The 22,610-nt window shown below is 43.0% G+C and overlaps 1 protein-coding gene across 1 annotated transcript; it reads left to right on the top strand.

Moving 5' to 3' along the window:
• Nucleotides 1–12,367: 12,367 nt before the first annotated feature.
• On the top strand, nt 12,368–21,189 carry LOC119162111 (eukaryotic translation initiation factor 3 subunit G-like). Its single transcript, XM_037414586.2, has 3 exons — nt 12,368–12,386; nt 13,815–13,948; nt 17,545–21,189. The coding sequence occupies exons 1-3, from the start codon at nt 12,368–12,370 to the stop codon at nt 17,653–17,655; spliced, it is 264 nt and encodes an 87-aa protein (XP_037270483.2). The 3' UTR covers nt 17,656–21,189.
• Nucleotides 21,190–22,610: the final 1,421 nt, after the last annotated feature.

The raw sequence follows: 22,610 nt of genomic DNA, 5'->3' as shown, positions 1-22,610 counted from the left end.
TACATTCGTATGTAAACAAGAGAGGAGAATTTGCCCAGTCAAGATGCCGACTTCCCGCTTCATCGCGGCTAGAGTGTACTGGAAGTGTTCAGTGGCGAGACCATACCACCATAACCACGCCTCGCCGCCTTATCCCTTCCACTATGGTGGCTCCTTCTAGCCACCATACTTCCGCGTTGCCCACAGCGGCGGCACTGCAGTCGAATAGTACTGAAAGAGCCGCGCGCCGCGTGCAGGAACTGCTATGTGCTTCGACTCCTCCGTCGCGATTTCTTGATGCAGATTTTTTCGCACCTGCCCATCATTCATGTCTAGCACATGATGTCATCGCCCTTGAAGTATGACACGCCCATCTCCTGAATTTGAGCTCCATAAAAGCCCTTGTGAGAGATCGAAAATAATTCAGAAAGGGTGTTTCGTATACTGCATGATATCTTCTCTCTTAACTCTTTCTTCGTTGGTTAGGCGTCTACAATATTGAGAATAACTGAGCTGAATAATTGGAAGTTAGCTGTGCTCAGAAATCTATGAGATTAAAAAACAAATACTGTATCACACGCACGCAGAACCAGAAAGCTACAAGGAAAAAGGGGAGAGGAAGGGAATCTGAACCCCCTACACCGGGAAATGTTTTGTAATTTAACTTTCCACGGTATACTAAAATAGTTTCAGGCATTCACAGCGACCCCGAATTGCCAAAGTTAGGCGTTCTGCTGCACACCACACCACCTCAAAAAAAAAAAAAAAAGAAATCCTGGGTAGCCCTGCGCCATAGTTTACAGTTGGCAAAGCGGAACATAGCGTGTCTCTACAAATGCGCACTGTAGATTTCACCTTTTCGAGTATGAGGTCTCAAAAGTAGCTCAACTCTAACGTAGTCGGACGAGAAATGCACCGCCTAAAAATAGTAGCTGTGCGCATATATATATATATATATATATATATATATATATATATATATATATATATATATATATATATATATATATATATATATATATATATATATATATATATATACCAGGTTCTTTGAACGTCATTCACGCTGGACCCGACGTATTGTAGGCAAAAAAAGGGCGACGAAACTTTCGTGGAAGCGTCTTTAATAGTAAAGACGCTTCCACGAAAGTTTCGTCGCCCTTTTTTTGCCTATATATATATATATATATATATATATATATATATATATATATATATATATATATATATATATACATATATATATATATATTGTGACGAGGCGAGATTTCCAAGCACACAAAGCGCCTCAAACAAATACGATTTATTGATCGCAGGCAACTGACTGCAACGACTTCTTCGTCTTTTGCCCTCGGCCAAGGACACTCGCCCTGCTTCGTTGTCCTCACCACTGGCACATGTGCGCGGCATTATTCTCCTTTAAAAAACATCGTCCCGATGTTAAACGTTTGAGAAGCAAGGCAAAACCAAAACTGCACTGTTAGTCACTGAAAGTAAGGCTTCATCCGAAGCACGTGGACAATTTCTGGTGAATGTCTGCGCCGCTTTGAACACTGCACGCCATCCGGAACAACCTCGTAGTTGACGTCACTGATGCGTCACAGAACCTTGTAGGGTCCGAAGTATCTTCGCAACAGCTTTTCGGAGAGCCCACGCTGACAAATAGGTGCCCAGACCCATACTTCGTCATCCACGTTGTATATGACGGGTCTGTGCCGGAGGTTGTAATACTTGGCATCGTCGTCTTGCTGTTTGGTGATTCGCAACCTGGCAAGTTGTCTGGCTTCTTTCGCTAGCTGGGTAAACTCTTCGGCGTCCGTCTCATTGCCATCATTTTTATGAGGGAGCATTGCGTCTAACGTTGTCGTGACCTCACGTCCGTAAAGGAGATTAAAGGGTGTCTTCCGAGTGGTCTCCTGACGAGCCGTGTTGTACGCGAACGTGACGTAGGGCAAAATGATGTCCCAGTTCTTCTGCTCTACATCTACATACATGCTTATCTAGTCAGCCAGGGTCTTGTTGAGGCGTTCGGTGAGCCCGCTGGTGTGGGGATGATACGCCGTTGTCTTCCTGTGAGCTGTACCACTTAGTCGGAAAATGGTTTCCAGAAGCTCTGCCATGAACGCAGTATACCTCTGTCAGTGATGACTATTGCGGGAGCGCCGTGTCTTAAGACGATGGCTTCGATGAGAAATTGCGCCGCTTCAGCTGTCGTTGCCCGTGGCAGAGCTCCTGTCTCCGTGTATCGGGTCAGGTAATCCGTGGCGACGATTATCCACCTGTTTCCAGTGGTAGACTTTGGGAAGGGGCCCAGAAAATCCATGCCAATTTGTGCAAACGGTGTCGCCGGCACTCGGACAGGCTGCAGCAGGCCAGCTGGTTTGATGGATGGTGGCTTGCGGCGCTGGCAATCTAGACATGCCTGCACGTAAGTTTTGACAACTTCGGCAAGTCTTGGCCAGTAATAGTTCTGCCTTATCCTCGCCAATGTTCTTGTGTAACCCAAGTGACCAGCGGTAGGTTCGTCGTGACAGGCTTGCAGTACCTCACGGCGAAGCGAAGAAGGAACGATGAGCAAGTAGCTGCTGCCGGTGGGTGAAAAGTTCCTCTTATAAAGAACGTCATTTCGCAAGCAGTACTACGGCAGCCCTCTCGCAAATAACTTCCGAACGCTATTCGTTCGCCCTTGTAGGTAATCTATAAGTGGTAGCAGCTCAGCATCGCCACGCTGCTGTTCAGAAAAGGCGGCAGTGTCCACAATTTCGAGAAAGGCCGTGTCGTCATCATCGTTGTCCGTGGATGCCGTCTCAACAGGAGACCGAGAAAGACAGTCGGCATCGGTGTGTCGTTTTCCCAACTTGTAGGCAACAGTGAAGTCAAATTCTTGGAGCCGAATACTCCATCGTGCAAGGCGTCCAGACGGATCTTTCAAGTTGACTAACCAACAGAGAGAGTGGTGATCACTGATAACGGTGTATGGGCGGTCGTACAAATAAGGACGAAACTTCAGGACTGCCCATACCATTGCAAGACATTCTTTTTCCGTCGTAGTGTAATTAGCTTCAGCTCGGGACAGCGTCCTGCTGGCGTAGGCGATCACGTTTTCGTTGTTGTCCTTCGACTGTACGAGCACTGCTCCAAGACCCACATTACTAGCATCTGTATGAAGTATTGTTGGCGCGTCTTCATCGAAGTGGGACAGCACGGGGGGTGTTTGCATGTGCTGACGAAGCTCGTGAAATGCCTGCTGTTGGTCTTCGCCCCATCTGAAGGGGGTATCTTGCCGAGTAAGTTGTGTCAATGGCCATGCGATGCGCGAAAAATTAGCAATAAACCGCCGGTAATAGGCACAGAGTCTTAAAAAACGTCGCACTGATTTTTTGTCTGATGGCGTCGGGAAGTTTGCCACGGCGGCAATTTTATCCGGGTTGGGTCGGATCCCTTGGCTGCTCAAGACGTGACCGAGGAATGGAAGTTCGTGGAAGCCGAAGTGGCACTTTTCTGGTTTTAGAGTAAGACCGGCGAAGCGTATTGCTTCAAAAACTGCTTCGAGCCTTCGTAAGTGTTCCTCGAAAGTGACCGAAAAGACAATCACGTAGTCGAGGTACACCAAGCAGGTTTGCCACTCAAGTCCCGACAGAACCGTGTCCATGAGACGCTGGAATGTTGCTGGCGCCGAACACAAACTGAAAGGAAGAACCTGAAATTCATAAAGTCCATCGGGCGTAACAAAGGCGGTCTTCTCACGATCTCTCTCATCCACTTCAATTTGCCAGTAGCCGCTTTTTAAGTCCATAGACGAAAAGTAGCGTGCGCTTCGTAGTCTATCCAATGAATCATCAATACGCGGCAGAGGGTAGACGTCCTTCTTTGTGATCTGATTAAGCTCACGGTAGTCGACGCAGAAACGCAAGCTACCGTCCTTCTTTTTGACGAGTACTACAGGTGATGCCCAAGGACTGTTAGATGACCAAATAACACCATCTTCTAGCATCGTTTTCACCTGTTTTTGAATTGCCTCACGCTCCTTTGGGGCGACTCGATAAGGATTTTGCCGGATGGGTCTGGCGTCGGAATCCGTGATGATGCGGTGTTTCGTCAGTGCCGTTTGACCAACTGTTGATGTGGATGAGATGCAGCCGTGGAACTTGTTCATCAGCGTCAGAAGGCGGTTTCGCTCAATGGGAGATAACATGGGACCAACGTCGACAGGTGTCGGTGTAGTGATAGTAGACGCTGCTGCTTCCTCCACTAAATGACAATCTTCTGTTTGCGAGAGTTCGTCAAAATAGGCAATAGCCGTGCCTTTAACTATGTGTCGGCGTTCTCTACTGAAATTTGTCAATAGTATAGTTCAGCGCATCCGTCAATAACAGTGATGACAGCCCTGGCAACAGAAATGCCGCTAGTGAATGCGAGCTCCTTGATGTGTTCAGCGATGCCAGTACTGTTTTGTAACTTGTCACAGTGCACGGATACGAGGGAACAACTTCGTGGCAGCAGTATGACGTCGTCATCGGCAATACGGAAGTGAGGTGGCTGGTGTTCCTCACCTGTAGCAGTCTCCAAGCTTACAGTGAACGTTACGCTTCTGTCACGGATGTCAATCACAGCCCCGTATTCGCGCAAAAAATCCATTCCTAATATGAGCTAGCTGTTTACAGCACTCGTGAAGAATGACGAGGGTGGCGACAAAGGTGGAACCAGCGATGAAGAGTCGGGCCGTGCACTTTCCAACCGGTGTCATCAACCGACCTCCTGCAGTTCTTATATTGGGTCCCTGCCATGGCATCTTGACCTTCCTTAGTCTGTCGGATAGCTGCAGGCTTATTATAGAAAAGTGGGAGCCGGTGTCCACAAGAGCCGTCACTTGGTGGCCGTCAATGTGAACGACTAGGTCAGCGCTGATAACGTCGGTTACTTCGGCAGTTGTTCCATGCGTCGGATTAGTCGTTGCTGTCGTCGTCTTTTCACAATCGGGGAAAGTTTTAGATTCGCTAGCAGTATAACGGGGGGGGGGGGGGGTTATTGAACGTCCAGCTGATTTATTTCCTTGTATGCTGCTTTCTTTTACAGTAAATTGTGTTATGCTTGAGTAGCAATAAAGGTCGCATAGCAATCTTTCTGCACGAATCACATTCTGTCTGGGCCTCTTGGGAGAAAAATTATTGAGCCAAAGCGTTCCAAACAGTAATTGTCTAGCCACTAAGCTTTTCAAATAATGGCTTTAAAGAAACGGGCTTAAATGGCTTGTCTTGTAAAATTAACATCAATTATCTACTGCGTGGTGGAAAGTGGATTGAAGTGTTCAATTTCTGAGAACATGTGTATTATAGCCCTTTAAGGGGCCATGCAAAAGTCTTTTGACTGCCCACTGTAGCCCGGTAGTCCATGTGGTGTTGAATGCTGAGATTAAAAAAAAATAATTGTAATGATTGACACATGGGAACTGAAGTTATAAGTTTTCAATGTTATGAACCTGAGAAGTAAACAAAGAGAAAGCATTTAATTTCGCACTTCACTGACAGGTGACCTCAGTGACTGCCTCTTATTAAGGTACAGAATATTGATTCAATTGCAATTGAACCTGAAGGAGCCAGGAAAATATGTTTAATTTAATAGGAGTTAGTTTACTCAGAGATGAGTAGACGTGCACAATACAAGTACGAAACCAATCATATCCATGGCACTTCCATTTAAAATTTTAAGCCGTTCTGTTAAGAGCCTTCAGTCTACGGTTCATCGGAAATCTCTTGTAATGATGGTCTATTAAAACCGTGCTACAATGCACCTAGAGTTGTGTTACAGTTCTTTTCAAAATATATGACAAATACTTTTGTACCCATTGAGGTATCAAGAATGTTTACATACAATAGTTTGGCCTCGCTGAAACCATACAAATGTTACGTGTGATAGGACATTTCAAGTAAATCCAACCGTGCAGCAACTGGCGTCTCGCTGCATTGGAAAAGTTGTGGTACGCTGAATTTTTGTAGGCAGGCCACTGTAAAGCCAAATTTCGCTAACGTACATACACTGTACCGTTAATTTCATTCAAATGGGTTTAGAACAACCATGTTGTACTGCATGCAGTTCTCGCTTTAGATAATTGTGATATGTGATTCACTTTGGGAACTCGCCCTTCCTGAAAATCTTGCTCTCGACAAAGCACGTGAAATGTTGCATAATTTATAACCTGCATATTATGCTACAAAAATATTTGCTTAATTGAGAAAAGTATACAAATATAATTAAATTCAGCTAGTTTTATCAAAATCAATTACAAGTTTTAAAAAACGTTTCAGGTGTGCCGTGAAAGATACTGTAGGGCTTGCTTTTCCTGCCACGTCTTGCATAAAGCACTATTGTTTTTGTTAACCTTGTGATGCACATAGTGCTTCTATTTGTTTTATTTATACGTTGTGTATTTAACGACTTTATGGCTGAACCTGGCATAAAAATGCAGGAGCGGTAAACTGCTTGAAATGTTGTTTCTGAAGTCTCAGCTAGTGGAGCATTCTTCATCTCTGAGAGTACTGTGCAGATAAATATCATCTCCTGTTTGTATTGTATATACACTCAAACCTCGATGTAACGAACCCACATATAACAAAATATTAAAAATAGTCTAGCAATAGATACACTGTTAAGAATTAACTTTTGTAATAAATTTTTGGATATAACAAACTTATTTTCGTGCAAGTTGCAACTTCATTATAATGAGGTTTGATTGTGGCTATATATCCCTTTTAAAACGAAGTAGTTACTACTTCAATGCTCTCGTCGGCTTTTATCATGCACCTTTTGCGTTACCCACAGTCACGCTTGTAGCCACGCCGCTTATATGTATTTGCATTTTCTTTCTATCATCTAGAACACTGCATTAAGACTGGTTGCGTGTTATGTATCCAATTATTACATTCGACATGTTTTACTTAAGTTCAAAGTGCTGGGAAACTGGAGGTCACTTTATGTTGGGTTGCTATTTTGTAGTGATGTCTTTTCATACTTGGCTAGTGGTCAAAGTGACTGTTCACTTTTATTATCAATGGCATCCGCCAGGTATGAGCAGTAAAGGATACAATCAGCGTTGAAGAGAACAGCGCACTGTTACAAAATACTGACCTCTGTTTGTCAGGCTAAGTTGGACTGCTGTTCAGAGGAGGGTAACTTCCGGATGTGGCTTTGAACGTCGAACTTGTAGCAGAACTGGTGGCTGCGCATGGCATCTATGCTATCTGCAGTGATGCTGAAAAAACATTTATTTGGCAGAAGAACAACATCATGTAACTATGGAACAGCGGAAAGCACAGACATTGTCCTGAAAGTGCCACCTAGCTGCTGAAATGGTTTTTTTTTTAATTTCAGGTTGTGCGGCACTACAAGATAGAGCGAAGGCTGGTCTCAAAGTCTGTAGCAAAGAGGAGGGTGAGCTGTCAATTACATTGCATCTATCTTTTCATATTTAGGGACAAATTACGGTTTTGTGTAACAGCACTTCTGTGTTCATTTAAGTTCTCTAAAATGTTGATTTAAAACATTAAATCTAAGCAAACCATGAATTGCTTGTTACGCATGCATGTAGTCAAGGAAATGAGCATTAAGTGAAGCTTTTGTGGGCTCGCAAGTGCTAATGTGCTACAAAAGAGTGCCGTGGTGAAACTCTGGCTCATGATGACTGGCACAGTGAGAAGCAAACAAGATTGATAGGCGTAGACACTGGTAAGTGCGTGCGTATACATGCGTGTGTGTACGCACGTGCATGCGTGCTTTCACTCTGCATCAGTAGTCTGGCTTTAACTTATATTGGTTTGTGTATTTTTGGGGTTTATTGTGCTCAGGAAACGTGGTACTCATTACACAGAAGTGCCAAGCAAAGGAAGAGCCCTTGTGGCACCTTTTATCGTGTAATATGGCTAGCCTAATTGCACGCTATTGGCATGCTACCATCTTTTGTCCCGTAAGATGGTGGAATGCCAATAGTACAATTCTGTGGGATCACTGAACTTGCCATGTCAGGACAATGAGAGGGTGAGGCTCATCTTTGTCGGAGACACCAAGTCCATGCCTTTCACAGGTGATTTCTTTCAAAGAAAAAAGAGCATTCGAAAGAACAGAAAGGTGACCATATCAGGGGACTTAGTTCAGACATGCAATTGGAGTGTGTTGTCCCAAAGGCTGTTCCAATTGCATTTTACAGTGAAAGCTGTTATGAGATGAAAACTCGAGTCACTGGGGTGCTGTAGTTGTCCGCTACCGTTGATGTCCGTAACCACATCGCACGAAATTAGAAAAAAAAAAAACTAGTACCAATGACACAGCCCAGTATTCAACCACTGAGCCACGCCGGCGCTTGGGACTTGTCGGCAAACTTGCCTTAGGCAGACTTCATGTCGGGAAAGCAATTGCGTTAAGGGGGCAGAAATGAAAAAATTCATTTTTTTAAAAACTGACATATTTGGTTTCTGTATTTTTCTATCCGCAAATTTTCACACACCAGGAAGTGGTAATTTGTTTGTAATGTCATTCTAACTGTTCAGATTCTTGGTGCTGTTAACATGCCGAACCTGCAAAAAAAGGGGGGGGGGGGGGACCGACTTCGAGGCTTATTTATAATTTTCCGGCACCTGTGTTAGAAGCTCTGCTACAAATTCATGAGGACCTTAATGAGGATTGCAAAACATGTGCACCATGGTTATTGTTTTTTGAAGAAGCCGCGTGTTCTCAGATTTTTCCATTCTTCTCAAAAAAGTAAATTTACCACTGTTCAATTTTGAAGTGCCTTAATATCTCTGCAGCTAGGGCAGGTACAACAATTATTCTTTTTGCAATAGAAACCTCTGTTTGTGTAGAATGGAAGTATGGGAGCAGAGTTTAGAGCACAAGCCTTTTTAATTAATTACTCATCAAAATTGTAACTCAAGTCCAGCTACTTTTGAAAATGGATAGTTCTTTTTGCTGTAAAATAACGAAGAAAGGCCTAAAAACAAAAAAACTTGTATACTTTCAATCTATAATCATTAGTCTACATTGGAATATCCTAAATATGACTTTTAATTAAGCACTTTTTTCTATGGCAGCCTTAAACAATAGGAGGTGAAGTTATCTTGGGAACAAGATGACTTACAGGAAAAATAATTAAATATTTGAAATCAGAAGAAAAAAACTGCATAATCCTGTACAGTTTGATCAAGATGACTGAAGTTATTAAAAAAAAATGTCCAAGACCAGTCTGCCCCCTTAATACAACTTGTAAAGCGTTTTAAAACAGAGAAAGAACAACCAGTCGTTGCTCCATGCAAATAGCGTAACAGTGGGCCGTCCAATGCTCCAACCCATTGCAAAAGCTTGTTTTTGTTCACCTATTAACTGTGGCGCATACCCGCTTCAGGCATAATTCTTCATCGTCGTCAGCCATGGCATGAACAATTGACAAAAAATCCCTTGCAAGTGTTTAGAGCATACCACATTTCTCAGAAGAATGACAAAAAGTAGCATAGCGAATGTCAGCCTAACCTAAAAATTTTATTATTAATGCTGTAGTGGGTATCAAGCAATAGCATAGCGAATGTCGGCCTACTGACCTAAAATTTATTTATTAATGTCGTAGTGGGTATCAAGCAAGTGTGCTTGCAGCAGTTACCTAATGAGTGTTCAGAAATGGCTCTAAAAGGCCACTCTTGTAGATTTCGCTGTGTCTGTGCCACGCAGGCCTGTCGTTTTTTTTTTATTATAAATCAATTACTCAATTTCTCTGTGTCGCTTGAAAGGCTGCTTCACTTGAAGGACAGTCACTGGTGCGCGCTATCTCAAGGTATAAAAAGTCTCCTCATAAACTTTCTGTGCTAGTAACCTCCGCTTCGCATTTAGATAACTGGCAGTACGAAAACTGCTTCGGCAACTGGAGTGATCATTGTCTCTTTAGTGAGCATTCTTCTGAGTTACGTGATATCGGGTCCAAAATATACAATTTGTCAGTATCATTTAAGCTCTTAGCAATGAATGCGATAGCAACAAATTGTATTTTTATACCAAATAATAAGGCTTGACGTCATCCATGATGAGTGCTCGTGATGGGGTTGCCACTTCGAAGGTCCGCGCACCTTAAGAACTCGATGCATGCGCAGTGTTCGATATCCGTACAACAACTTGTATGACTAGAGACTCCCGAAACACCTCTTGCATGCCGATGCACGTACAGATAGAATCAGACTTGCCTAGAGGGCCCAGCCGACCGCTCCAGCTGCCGTTCTATTTTAGAAATATTTAAAGAGAGACATCGTAATTATACCAAACATGATAAAACTACGTGTTAGGCCCTTGTGCTATAATGTAAGCGTCAACGGAAGCTTGTAGCTAACGTAATATAGAAGCCACGGCCAGCAACAGTGTCGACAGGCACGCGCTTCGCAGTTCTAGATAAGTTTGATTCTTTCTGTACAGCACAAACAGCCTGTACGAATGGACCTCCGAAATGGTGCAACTATGGTGTACCCGTTTTGATTCATCATTCACTACTTAATTAAAATTATTCATAAATGTCTCGTCAAAATGAACCACCCTAGTTGTTGGAGGACTGTCTATGCTATTTGAAAACGGTATGATCTCAGTGTGCTCGAAAATGCACCTGAGTTTCCCTTGAAGACATAATGGTTGTTATTATGCCTACCTGTGAGTGCATACCAATTGCATAGCACGATAACATTTTGCGCTGTAACAGTTGACTGCAACGCTGAACTTGCAGACGCGACAATGTGCCGCAAACGGATTTCTGTGATTTTGATAAGTGGGAAGATCAGTCCTTAGGGTGTCGCACAATGCAGCGATACCCTAAAGACCGATCATAAGCAAGAAACGAAGGCCAGGTGGGCACCGCCGACAAACACGCCACTATGACTTATTGGCAACAAAAAGCTTTACCACAGTAAGCATCTCCAGCTATCTGCTAAGGCATGCATCTGGGATAGCACCACTCTAAGCCTGCTGCACACTTATAATAGGCGACTACCTGAATGTGCTGGGCCGACGATTGCTGCCACCTTATTGTGTGGGACCGTGTTCAAGCGCGCACCCCTTTGTAGAAACATAAGCAGCTCGCTGTCACAGAATTTAGCGTTGCAGTTCGTGGGCATCGAGAAATTTCTCAGTACAGTCAATCTCAGGTGAATCGAACTCGATCGTATCTAATAATTCACTAGATGAAACAGTTGATATATCCCCTTGAATTTCCCATGCAAAAGTATGGGACTGTTGCACGTGTATATCAAACTCCTGCAGAGCGTAATATCCGATATATTGAAGGCTGCGCAGGGTCAAAGCCCAGAAAGTGCATTTATTCTGGCAAAGATTGCTCATTTTTCGGCCACGTTCTAGGAATTAGATCTCTCCTCGCGCACAGGTGACGAAAAGATGGTGCGATTCATTGGTTCCACAGCGTTTGCGATGCATCGGCACGTGACGTACGATCTCTTGTAGGTTGTAACACAAGGACACAGTGTTTTCAAAGGGGCCAATTGCTGAGGGCACCAAAATCACTTTGCCATGGGCACCACAATCAGATGAATTCGAAGGGACTCAGCGGCATCGTCGCGATGAGGGCATTCCCTTTTTTGTTTGCTTACGCATGATGGCATGCGGGCCCGAAAATCATGGCCTTTGAAATTCGCAACCTAGTTACGTATTTTTGTTATTTTGGTTATAAGATACAGATTTCGGCAGCTACGATTTTTTTTTTTTTTTTGCTGCTGCTACAATGCCCCTCGTGTTATCGCGATTACAGAGACATCAGTGGTGGGGTATGTGGTCGTTTTGTTTGTTGTTTGTGGGCAGCATTGTCACTTTCGGCTTGTGCACTCAGTAGGTTTGGTCTCTCTTTTAGGGCTGAATCTTCTAACAGCCGTCAAACTAAACATTGGGTCACTCGTAGTTATAGAAGTCATTATAATGACTGGTGCTAGGAACATAGCCAAGAAAGACACCGTTGTGCTCAGTTTTCTCGTGGGCTTTCGTGACAGGTGATGACTTAGTGAGTGTCATCTTAGCTGACAACAGTGTACGGTGCCTTAGTGAATTTCGCTGCTAATAAGCATTTCCAGGTGCCACCTGAGACGGTAGTACAGAATAGTACAGAAAGTGACTTTATCGGTGCCGATGACATCATTGTTTTTGACTGCATCAATGTTGATATCATAGCTGATGTTACTGGTGCCGTGGAAGTTGACATGTGTGGTTATGAAAATGCTGACTCCTCCAGTAAACAACATTTTACCACGCTACAGAGCTTGCATCGGTGCACACCATCAATCAACATTGTTGTAGCTGAAGGAGCTGAATTTTCTTATTTTGAAAGCTTCAATGCTCAATTAATGAGGGCGATTTGATGAACATGATGGCGTACATAAGGCAAGGCAAGTGTACAGAATATTTTCACGCGAAATTAAGTGCGGTAACTTGCAATAGAAGTTGTCGCCTTTTTTTAAGCCTACTGTGAGCGTGTCGTCATGTTAGCACTTACTACGGTTTCCGAAAGGCATTTTAGGAGTTGCAATATAATAATATAAGCCCTAATTACGCATATTTCTTGTGTCAAATTATCGATATATCGGAGATCGACTGTATTAACGCTAACATGCGCACGGTACAGCAAGTGTAGCGCTAGCCATTTTGTGCTATTAAGCGCCTGCCCAAATGCGCCTTTCTCCGCTGCCAAAACTACTACAGCATCGCTTACAAAAAGCTCGTTATCAGCACGTTAACCCAACAGACTACTCTCTGTGTCTGGGCATGGTCTAAAGCAGAGTGGGCGTATTCCACAGCAATTGGATCAGCAGTAACAGCAGCCACACAACTAACTAGTAGACAATTCGGCTCTTAGCGACCGTACCACGTTTAAAAATAACTCAGTTTTTGCTTTGAAGCAGACCGCGGAACATATGTATTGCAGATGGCAAATTATGCCCGTTCTTTCACTACACCACACTGCGTATCCTGGACCCTGCAGTAGTTTTGAAACGCTTCTTGGCATCGCCACTCCGTGCTATCAGACTGTCGTGCCAGAGTGACAATCTTTTCTGCACTTTGGCAAAAAGAGAAGACTGGCTTTGTAGTGGAAACCTAAAGCAACATTTGCTGTGGCACTGTATTTATTCCTTTGTTGGCGGCGATGGCACATGTCAGGAGATGAAAATTTGTAGGTGGTAGTGAATACGTAGTACATTTAGTGCATAGGTATGCTGCCATTTCCGTCACATACTTATTAATGAGGTTTCACTGCAAGTGAATAAGCTTGAGCCTATATAAGGCTGACAGTAAGGGCGAGCATGAGTAGATATGACCACAAGTCGATAAAAACTGATGGAGCTCACTCAGACTCACTCAATAAATATAGTCGACTCCCATTTATATGAAGTTCATGGGAACCACAAAAACTTCGTATGAACGAAGTTACAAGTAAGCAAAATTAACAAAAAAGTGCACATTTATTGCTGCGAACCTGACTGTTCTCTGAAAAAATAGTTTCGTCATCTTCTTCTCTTGCCAAACCTGGCTGCTTCATGTCCTGAGCAGTTGTCGGTCCCTTTAAGCCCACCAAAATTTTACTCACCTGGACTCTCTCATACTCACAGCCCGGTCTGATTCTGATCAGTCTGTGCGAGTCTACTCATGAGCGAGTTTGCGGACCTTTGTATTATTCTAATGTTTTTGCAGTCCTTTCCATCATAAGTCAATAGTCGCTAGTATAGTAATGTTGTACTTTGCTGTGCATGCATGTGTAGTGTTAATATTGCCCCTCTTATTGTTTTATTGGCAGACTAATTTGCCCTTTCTGCCCACAGATGAGGCCGCTACAATTCGAGTGACTAACCTGTCTCAAGATGTGCAATACTCTGATCTACGGGATTTGTTCCGGCCCTTTGGTCAGATCGCTAGAATTTACCTGCCCAAGGACAGGGTCACTGGCCAGTCGAAGGTATGTTTTTAGCATTATGTGAAGCAAGTGAGAGCTGTACAAATCTGTTGTACAGCACGGACCATTTAGTATAACGTAACCATTTACAGTGCAGTTAATATGGTTTTTTTTTCTGACTCTCGTGTATCTCTCATTGGACTCCATATGTATGCATACAGCTTATTTTGAAGTCCCCCGAGGTGAAAAACTGGTTATAATGCGGTTGCCGGAAAATGCCTAGACATGCAGGGAGCGAGCTTGCTTTTCAGAGAAGCGCAGATGCGTCGGCGTTGGCCGGTAAGAGAGCAGCAACGGCATTGCTCTACTATTTTTAACCTTTTTTTAAAATAGGCACCATGGCCGTGTCCCAACCGCGAACAAAAACTTTGTTTCACGCGTGCTGCCCTCGATTTAGCTCGTGAGTGTGATCTGTTCTACACCTGATTACTGTGTTGTTACGGCATGCCTCATTGCAGCCCACACGCTAGGCTTAACGAACGCCAGCTGCCTCATCACTAGTGGCCACAGACTATCCAAGTGGTGGTTTGGGGCCGAGTGAATGAAACATGTCACACTTGTTATATATAGAAGGGGTGACTTACCTCTTTAATGAAGATGAGGGCCTGTGTGTGTAACACTCGGGTAGCAGTTTGTGGTCGCCACTGTTTTTGAAATTGCACAGGCGTTAAGAAAATGGAAAGCATGTGGAAATTTTAATTGCCGTTTACCGTACAGTTTCTGCACATTGTGGTATCACGGCGAAGTCCACATGAACGAGGAGGTCCGAAAAGTTAATTAGCGGCTTTCTGTTAGGGCACTTTTTTTTTTCCACGTTCATGATGGCACTGCAAGCCCGCAAATGCTAACCGGTCAATATTATTAAACTTAAGCTGATGCTAACTTTTGTCTCGATCGCATGTACTGATAGTTGAAACCGCATGGTTGTTTCTTAGTCAGTTTTTATACACGTGCAGCCTTTCAAAAATGTTGTTTTGCTCATAGCGCTTTACCGCTTATAGTGCAGATATTTGCAACTTTGGCAACTTACGTTTAAGAATAAGCGGTCTATTTTGTAATTACTATGTTCCAAATGTGTATCTAAAAGACTTCTTAAAAAGGCTATATTCAGTTTAGTATTGTGATTAAAAGGAAAGATGCCAATATGATCAGAATGCACACAGCAAAGCCCAGTTACACTGTTTCAACGGACCAGAAAAAAAGCCAAAGTTATACAATTACGAAGTTTTCCTCTCAAGCTCAGAAGTGATGTTGAAGCCATATAATAATTTTGAGGTACTATACCACCGTGTATGGCATTTAATATACTCAAATCTAGGCAGACCCTAATTCTAAGCCGACCACGCAAAAGTTATGAAGAGTGTATGCTGAGGATAAAACCTGCATAAGAGACGAAACATCTGCCATCTTGTTAATAATTACGTTAAATCAAAGTGGTCTTATGATAACTGGTTACAAAGAAGGTTTAAAAAATTGTTTCTCTAGTTCACAGCTATCTGACTTGAGCCGATTTGTGCTGCTGTTTTCAGCCACCTGTCAAACATGATTAGTTTCGAGCCTCAGGCAAAGGAATGCTCCACCGGCATACCAGGAACAAAGCTAAAAACTTAAGGGACAAAACAGATATACAGATACAGTATAACCTCATTACAAGAGACCCCCATAGTGAAGAGGATTTTGGTCTGTTGTAATAGGAGTATGTAAAATACTCCTATTCTGCTTATTGTCTGCTTATTGTGCGTCGGGAGGTCACGGCTGTCTTAAATCGCACTACTTAGTGACATTCTCGCGCTCGTTCTGTGTTCACAAGCTGTTAAGACAGGTGCAAGCGGAAGTTCAGTCTTCAGATTACGATCACGCACCGTACTCATCGCGAACATCGCACTAGCGCATCTCGAACAAATTGTCATAGTGTTGACTCATTGGCAAGAAGGTTCTGCTTATCAGTGCTTTGGACCTTCCGACAAAGACAACCGCTGGACAGATCTTTGCGGCCATACGCATTGCAGCCGTGCTTTCTGCTCGAATTCGTGTCTAGGCCTAACTCAATCTGCCCCAAACTTGGCGGGCAGAACCGTCGCGCTAGCGAATGTGTGAAAGCGAAGAAGCCGTACTGTGTTTCATCACAAGCAACAGATCACATCAGCCGCTGGCTCCTTAGCACCACTAATCATTGGTAGCGCATTGGTAGAGGACACCAGCCAGGCTCGCCAAGCACCAATTACGCCGCGGGCCAATTTTTTGTCGCTGTAGCTAAACATAACTCGTCACTAACAGATCAGAGATATACGACTTTCGTTCTTAAATTTGTACGGCAATATCTGCGGCCCTATTCCCATCCACAAAGTATGCTAAGCGATGTCTGAAGCTAGAAGTTATTGAATTTGGGACGTCCGCGGTAGCAAAGTTTGCTGTAAAGGAGTCCTGGCCACCTTGCTGGCCTCACATTTTAGTGAATTATATCCAAATGTCCATTGCACCCGAATCCGTAAAAAACGAAGCTCAATCAAGGGAACAAATAAGGAGGTCGGCGTAACGCTGCATATTAGTATGTAGTAACTGAATGTCTGTTGTAAGCAGATCCGTTGTAACGAGGTTATACTGCATGTGGCCCCCTCCCTCCCCCAAGCAAGGGGGGGTTGTAAACTTGAAAAGCTGTTGAGTTGCAATGTGATTCATTTTGGTTTATTGCACGGATGATGTTCTTCTTAGCAACATCTTCTCCTAAACTGTGTGGAGAAGCCCTTTTGTGGAAAGTTAAAAGGTGGAGAGCATATGATAAAGAAGATTGCTTGAGAAAGTGGAAAGCGGTATCTTCCGTTACAGTTACTGTGTACGAAAGTAACAATGTTACAGTTACAAGTTTCTCTAACTTAAAAGTATCTAAAGGGGACTCTCGTTAAATAGAACGTGAATGGCCCAAGAAAATGTGTTCCGTTTAACAGAAGTTCCATTTAACAGCTATCCGTTTACTGATTCTTGTGTGGTTACAGTTACAAGTTACTGAAAATAGTAACTAGTTATCGGGGTGACGTGTGACTACTAGTAACTGTTCAATGCCCAAGACTGCCTTACCAGCCCTGAGGCTAAGCTGATGTGCCTGTCAGTTGCCCCTGCCTCGAAGGGACCTTCAAATTGTGGCCATAGTTGTCTCGCTGTCAGCCTTCATAGCACGATGATCTGCTTGCTTAGCCCATCAAAACGTTTTTTTTAAGAATTTGCTGGTTGTAAAATGCGATTTAGGAAATTTCCCCTAGTCATTTACTTTTAATGGGCTAAAGCTCATTGTACCTTAGGGTGGTGCTGCTACCCCCAGGTTAGTTTCCTTTGCTTTTGACCCTAGGGGGACAAACAGGAGCATGGCATGAAAACTGTGCCTTTCATAAGAAACCTACTGTCTTCACGTATCCACTGTTTGTTTTAAAAATCAGTTGTAATACTATTGACGCCCTCTAGTCTCTCTCATTGTTGTGGCTGTAGTTTAGTTTTATCATGTCATATAGTAGTAACCTAAGGTTAAATTTTAGGTTGCAGTTATATTTTTTTATGCATGTTTTTATTCGTACAAAAATTGCTGATTTGGTTTTCTTTTCTTGCAGGGATTCGCATTCATCAATTTTGTGCACCGTGAAGATGCTGCACGAGCTATTGCTACTGTCAATGGCTATGGATATGACAACCTCATTCTTTCTATGGAATGGGCAAAGTAAGAGTGCAGCTGCATCACTGTACTGTACTTAATTGTAACCATATTATGCATACCCGACCCCGAGAGGTTGTGGAGTTGGATATTAAACATTGAGATGTGATTTTACTTCTGTTGCAGTAGACTAATAATGCAGTGAGAAGGGTCTGCTTTATTGGATGTGTGTGTGCTATACAAAATTAGAGCCACGCTATGTTGCAAGGTGAATTTTGTAGGCTTGTGCAAATATTCGAATGCTTTGATTATTTGTACCAATAGTAGAGTATTCAAATTTATTTCAGTTAGAATTTAAATTATTGAAATTTTCAAAGTTTGCAATGAACGAATAAATGTATATCAGTCCACCCGTAATCACCTGTAAAGGTGGCTTCACTGCAAAGTAGAGATGTTAAACCATGAAAGAATCTGTCTAAGGGAAATCCGCTCTGCCCCGAAGCCCCACTTCAAATTGAAAGGAGCTCTGCAACACTCAGCATGGTGAGAAAACGCTGCCGCTCGGTGGTCGAGGCCACCAAGAACACGTGAGCCAAATATTATAGTGCAGGATGTTGCCTGCATTTCACAATAAATTCTCAAAGTCAGTTAAAAATTGCTCACTTTTCTGAGCAAATAACGCCACAAGCTCAAAAATCAATCGGCACAGCCGTTGTATCAGCCATTGCCTGGTTTGAGCACGGCGCGCTCGGCCTTACTGGGGCCGCCGCGGGAAGCCGCCTCTTGTACAGGCGTAAGTGAACAATCTCCGTGAAAAGCAGCATACTCAAAAAAAAAAAAAAAAGAGAGAGAAAAAGTGCTCAAAAGTCATGATGCACGTGTGATGTATTTTCTTTCCCCATGCCATCCCTCCATGCTTTGCCTCCAGCGCTTTCGTCTGAACGAGAAGAGAGAATGCAGTTACAGCGTGCGACAAATCTCTGAAACTCCGCTCATACTGGAAGGATTCTAAAAATTTCTGTCGTGGTGAATTCGGGATGCAATAAGTTTCTTTAGTGAATTCATTCTATGGCTACTTGAAGAAGTGTTGCAGGGCTTAATTAAATGAACATATTACTGTCAAATTGATTCGTCATTTCTTTAAGCTTAAAAGCATATGACGGCTTGTATGCTTTAATATGAATATTTATATGTTACATATTTTTTATTATCACTCGCATCATACTGAAAGTCAGATCCTTCTAATACTCCGTTGTTTTTACTTCCTTTGAACGAAAAAAAAAAATGGCATTTGCATGAAGGCTTTATTTTTAATTAAAAAAGTATTGTGCAGGTTTGTTAGGTCATGAGAAATATGCCCATTTTTTATATGCCATACATATATATACTATTCGAATTCGATTTGAAATTATTCGACCAATATCACTATTCGCTTCGAATTCACTTAGAACCTGAAATTCATTATTCGCACAAGCCAAGAATTTTATGTATTACTGCTGAAGGCATTCACAAAAATGAAAGCACTGAATTTATAGTACATAATGAACAGGCTTATGCAACAAACTTACAACCACATGGCATGGTGCCTTGCATGCAGTTTTCCGTTTTTCAAGACACTGGCTGCCGAAACTTACGCCTGCACGTAGGTTTGTAGTACTTGGTCTAGCTTGCTCTCATGATCTTTGGTCCAAGCACCAATTAGTGGCAGACATCTCATGATTGTCTGTTGTTCACCATGTTTGCTTTAACTGTAAGGATTGACTTGTGCTGCTTCGTTGCCTGTCTTCTATAGAAGTCATAGTTTAGTGTTGTGTTGACGCAAGTCTAGTTGCAGCAGTCGTACGGCTTTTGGAAATTAAAAAATCATTTCAAAGAAGGCTGGAGTTTTGGGTATGACTGAGCTAAAGGGCACTATCATAGCTGCTGCTTTTTCAACACATAACAGTGTTTGTTGTAAAGTGGCCTGTCTAATCACTAAGGCCACCATATTGTTTAAAGGGACCCCGAAACACTTTTTTGAGTAACCATGGAATCGATTCACTGGAAAAGAGTATTGCCTCACAAATTCTACTTGCAGAAATTTTAAGAATCTGTCCAATATGAGCGGAGTTACAAAGATTTCTCACACGGCGCAATTGCAATCTCTCTTTTCTGAACCCCGGCGAAAGCGCTGAAAGCTAAGCAGGGAGAGATGAGAGGGGCAAACAAGAAACGTCACGTGCACCTTATGACCTTGAGCACTTTTTTTTTCTTCGAATATGCAGCTTTTTCAGTGCCATCGCGCGCGCACGCATGGCGAAGTCACGGCCTCTCGCGGCGATCTCTGTAACAATAGAGCGCACCATGTTCTAATCAGCCAATGGCTAATAGATGGGTAATCTATGTGTGATTTTGGAGCACCTTCTGTCATTTTTCGAGGGAAGAGAAAGCAATCTTTAGCTGACTTTGATCATTTATTATGAATTCCAGGCCGCATGCTGTGCGATATTTGGCTCACGTGTTGTCTGCAACATCTACTACCGATCGACAGCATTTTCTGACCATGCTCAAAAAGTGTTGATGGTCCCCTTTAAGCTGAAAGAGTGTGTTGGGGCCATGTATTTTGACTCCATTGATTGTTAGCGTATGTTGATCTAAGTTTCATACCTGAAGTAACACGCCATTTTGAGTGCATAACATTGGAAAGCAGCATTAGAAATGAAACTTAATTACTAAATGTATTATCCAGTGTATAAATTCAACTTCATAATCATCTCAGTTTCAGACGCATCTTCTGCAACACACAGTCATTCAATAATTCTGTATTGCCATGCGCCGTCGCAGTTTGGAATAGCCTTCCGGATGAAATTGTTTCTTTGAGAAATCCGGCCAAATTTCGTGAGCTACTGCAAATTTATATGTTCTCTTGATTTTGTATAAAGATGCTTTATTTTTCATTTTGTATTTTGCTGCATTTGCTTATAGTGTTTGTTCTTCTTCCTTCCATTGTACAATTTTCTTTGCTTTCTTCGATATATTTCTTTTTATGCTTTATGTATTGTCATTTTTCTGTAACCCCCCCTACTCAATGCTCCTCTGGGGCCTGTAGGGTAACATGAATAAATAAATAAATAAATAAATAAATTGCACATTTGTTTACTCATTCAGCATGGTGAAAAGTAATTGCACACTCTTGTGTCAGTCAGTGATATACTCACACATGGCACTTAATTTTCATAAACCATAGAAAACGGACTTATACAGTTAAATCTCATTATAATGAAATGGGTTATAATGAAAACGTGGGTATAATAACGAGCAAATTGTCATTCCCCTTGAAAGTCCCCGTAGAAACCAATGCATTGAAAACCACATTTTAACGAGGTAAAATTTGCCCTAATAGTATATAAAGAACAAATTTTATTAGGAAATGAAATTCTGAGCCAATGTCACGACAGCACACAACGCGAATTCGAGATGGTGCGCAACGTGACAACTGTAGCAGTTGAAAAGTACTGCCAAGCGTATGCTGTTTCTGGAGGAGAGAGTCTTGTACGGGCATCGCAAGTGCACCGCTTGGCTACCACCGACAGCCAAGGACTCCTCAACACTGCGAATGTCTCACCTTTTTCGTTTTTTTTGTGTCTTATGTTCTTCCTTTCCCCTTCTTCACGGCGCTGAGTCATGCTCCCTAAAGGACTGTAGTAGAGAGTGCCCTTTCCACTTCTAATCACTCTCTCTGCACCAGACAGGTAGTTAAAGTGTATAACATTAGATCATAAGCCGGCTATGATAAAAGCCATTGAATCGGGAACAAAAAAAAGCAAAGTGACAAGAGACTTCAACGTATTGATGCGTACATTGTCAGCGATCTTTAGCAAGCAGGAGTCCATCATCAAAGATGTTTCATGTGGTGTGAATGGTAACATAAGAGAATGAGGGCTGCTGCGTTTTAAGCGGTTGAAAGGGCCGTTTTTAAATGGTTTTAGGTCAATAAATTTGCCAGTGAGCGGCGCCATGCTACAAACAAAAGCAAGAGACTTCGCCTGTGTCATGGGTTATGACAACTTCGTAGCAAGTTTGGGTTAGTTTCGACGCTTCAAGGAGCGCAACAATATCGTTGAAAGAATGGTCTGCGGCGAATCGTAGTCTGTCGACAAAGCAGAGGCTACGAAGTAGGTGAAAGATAACCATAGTGTGGATTCTGGAAACATGCAGTACAGAGGATATCTCAAACTAAAAAATTTCGAAATCTAAACTTGGCTTATGCAAAATACGATGTCATGAAACAACTTTCAAACAGAAAAGGCATTGTTTTTAATAACGCGAACAAAACCGCTCTCTTTTTCAAGGTGTTGCGGCACAAGACTTCAGCCCCCAGGGGTGGGCCGTGCCATGGCAGCAAAGTAAGCTGTGGATCACTGCGCTACTTTGTGCCAACATGACTGGTTCTGAGAAGCTCTTAATTTTCGTGATTAGCAAAAGTACATCCTCCAGTGCTTCAAGCGGAAGAAGCAGCTCCCAGTCAAGTAGACGGCCAATCGCAAAGCCTAGATGACCAGGGAGATTTTCGCAAAATGGCTTTGCGAATGGGACAAGAAGCTGGCAAAGGCAAACCACAAGGTGTGCCTTGTTTTAGATAACTGCACTGCCAACCACACCGCTGCCACATTCCGTAACATCGAGCTTCTGTTCCTCTCTGCCAACTGCACAGCAAAAATACAGCTGCTTAACCAAGGCACGATTATGTTGCTGAAGGCAGGTTACCGCAAGCGCGTTATTGACAGGCTTCGGCTCAACATTAGGTTCAAGCGGAACACTAATGTTGACTTGTACGTTGCGCTCGAAATGCTTCAAGCGGTGTGGGTGAGTGTGACGGCAGCCACAATTGCGAATTGCTTTCAGTACGCCTCATTTGCTGCCGCACCAAGCGCCAGCAATGTGCTATTGTTAAACGAGTCCGCTGCGCCGGACGATTTTGCCACATCAGACGAAGTCGCAGCACTTCGTCAAATGTGGCGCACAACACATCAGTTTGCAGCATGG

The sequence above is a fragment of the Rhipicephalus microplus genome, chromosome X (genome assembly GCF_043290135.1).
Source record: "Rhipicephalus microplus isolate Deutch F79 chromosome X, USDA_Rmic, whole genome shotgun sequence".
In the NCBI taxonomy this organism is placed as follows: Eukaryota; Metazoa; Arthropoda; class Arachnida; order Ixodida; family Ixodidae; genus Rhipicephalus; species Rhipicephalus microplus.
This window is presented reverse-complemented; position numbering and strand designations above follow the sequence as displayed.

Bases quoted from the DNA above. Each gene is read 5' to 3' on its own strand.
- LOC119162111 (XM_037414586.2), top strand. The intron at 13,949-17,544 runs GTATGTTTTTAG...CTTTTCTTGCAG, and splicing joins GGGTCACTGGCCAGTCGAAG to GGATTCGCATTCATCAATTT.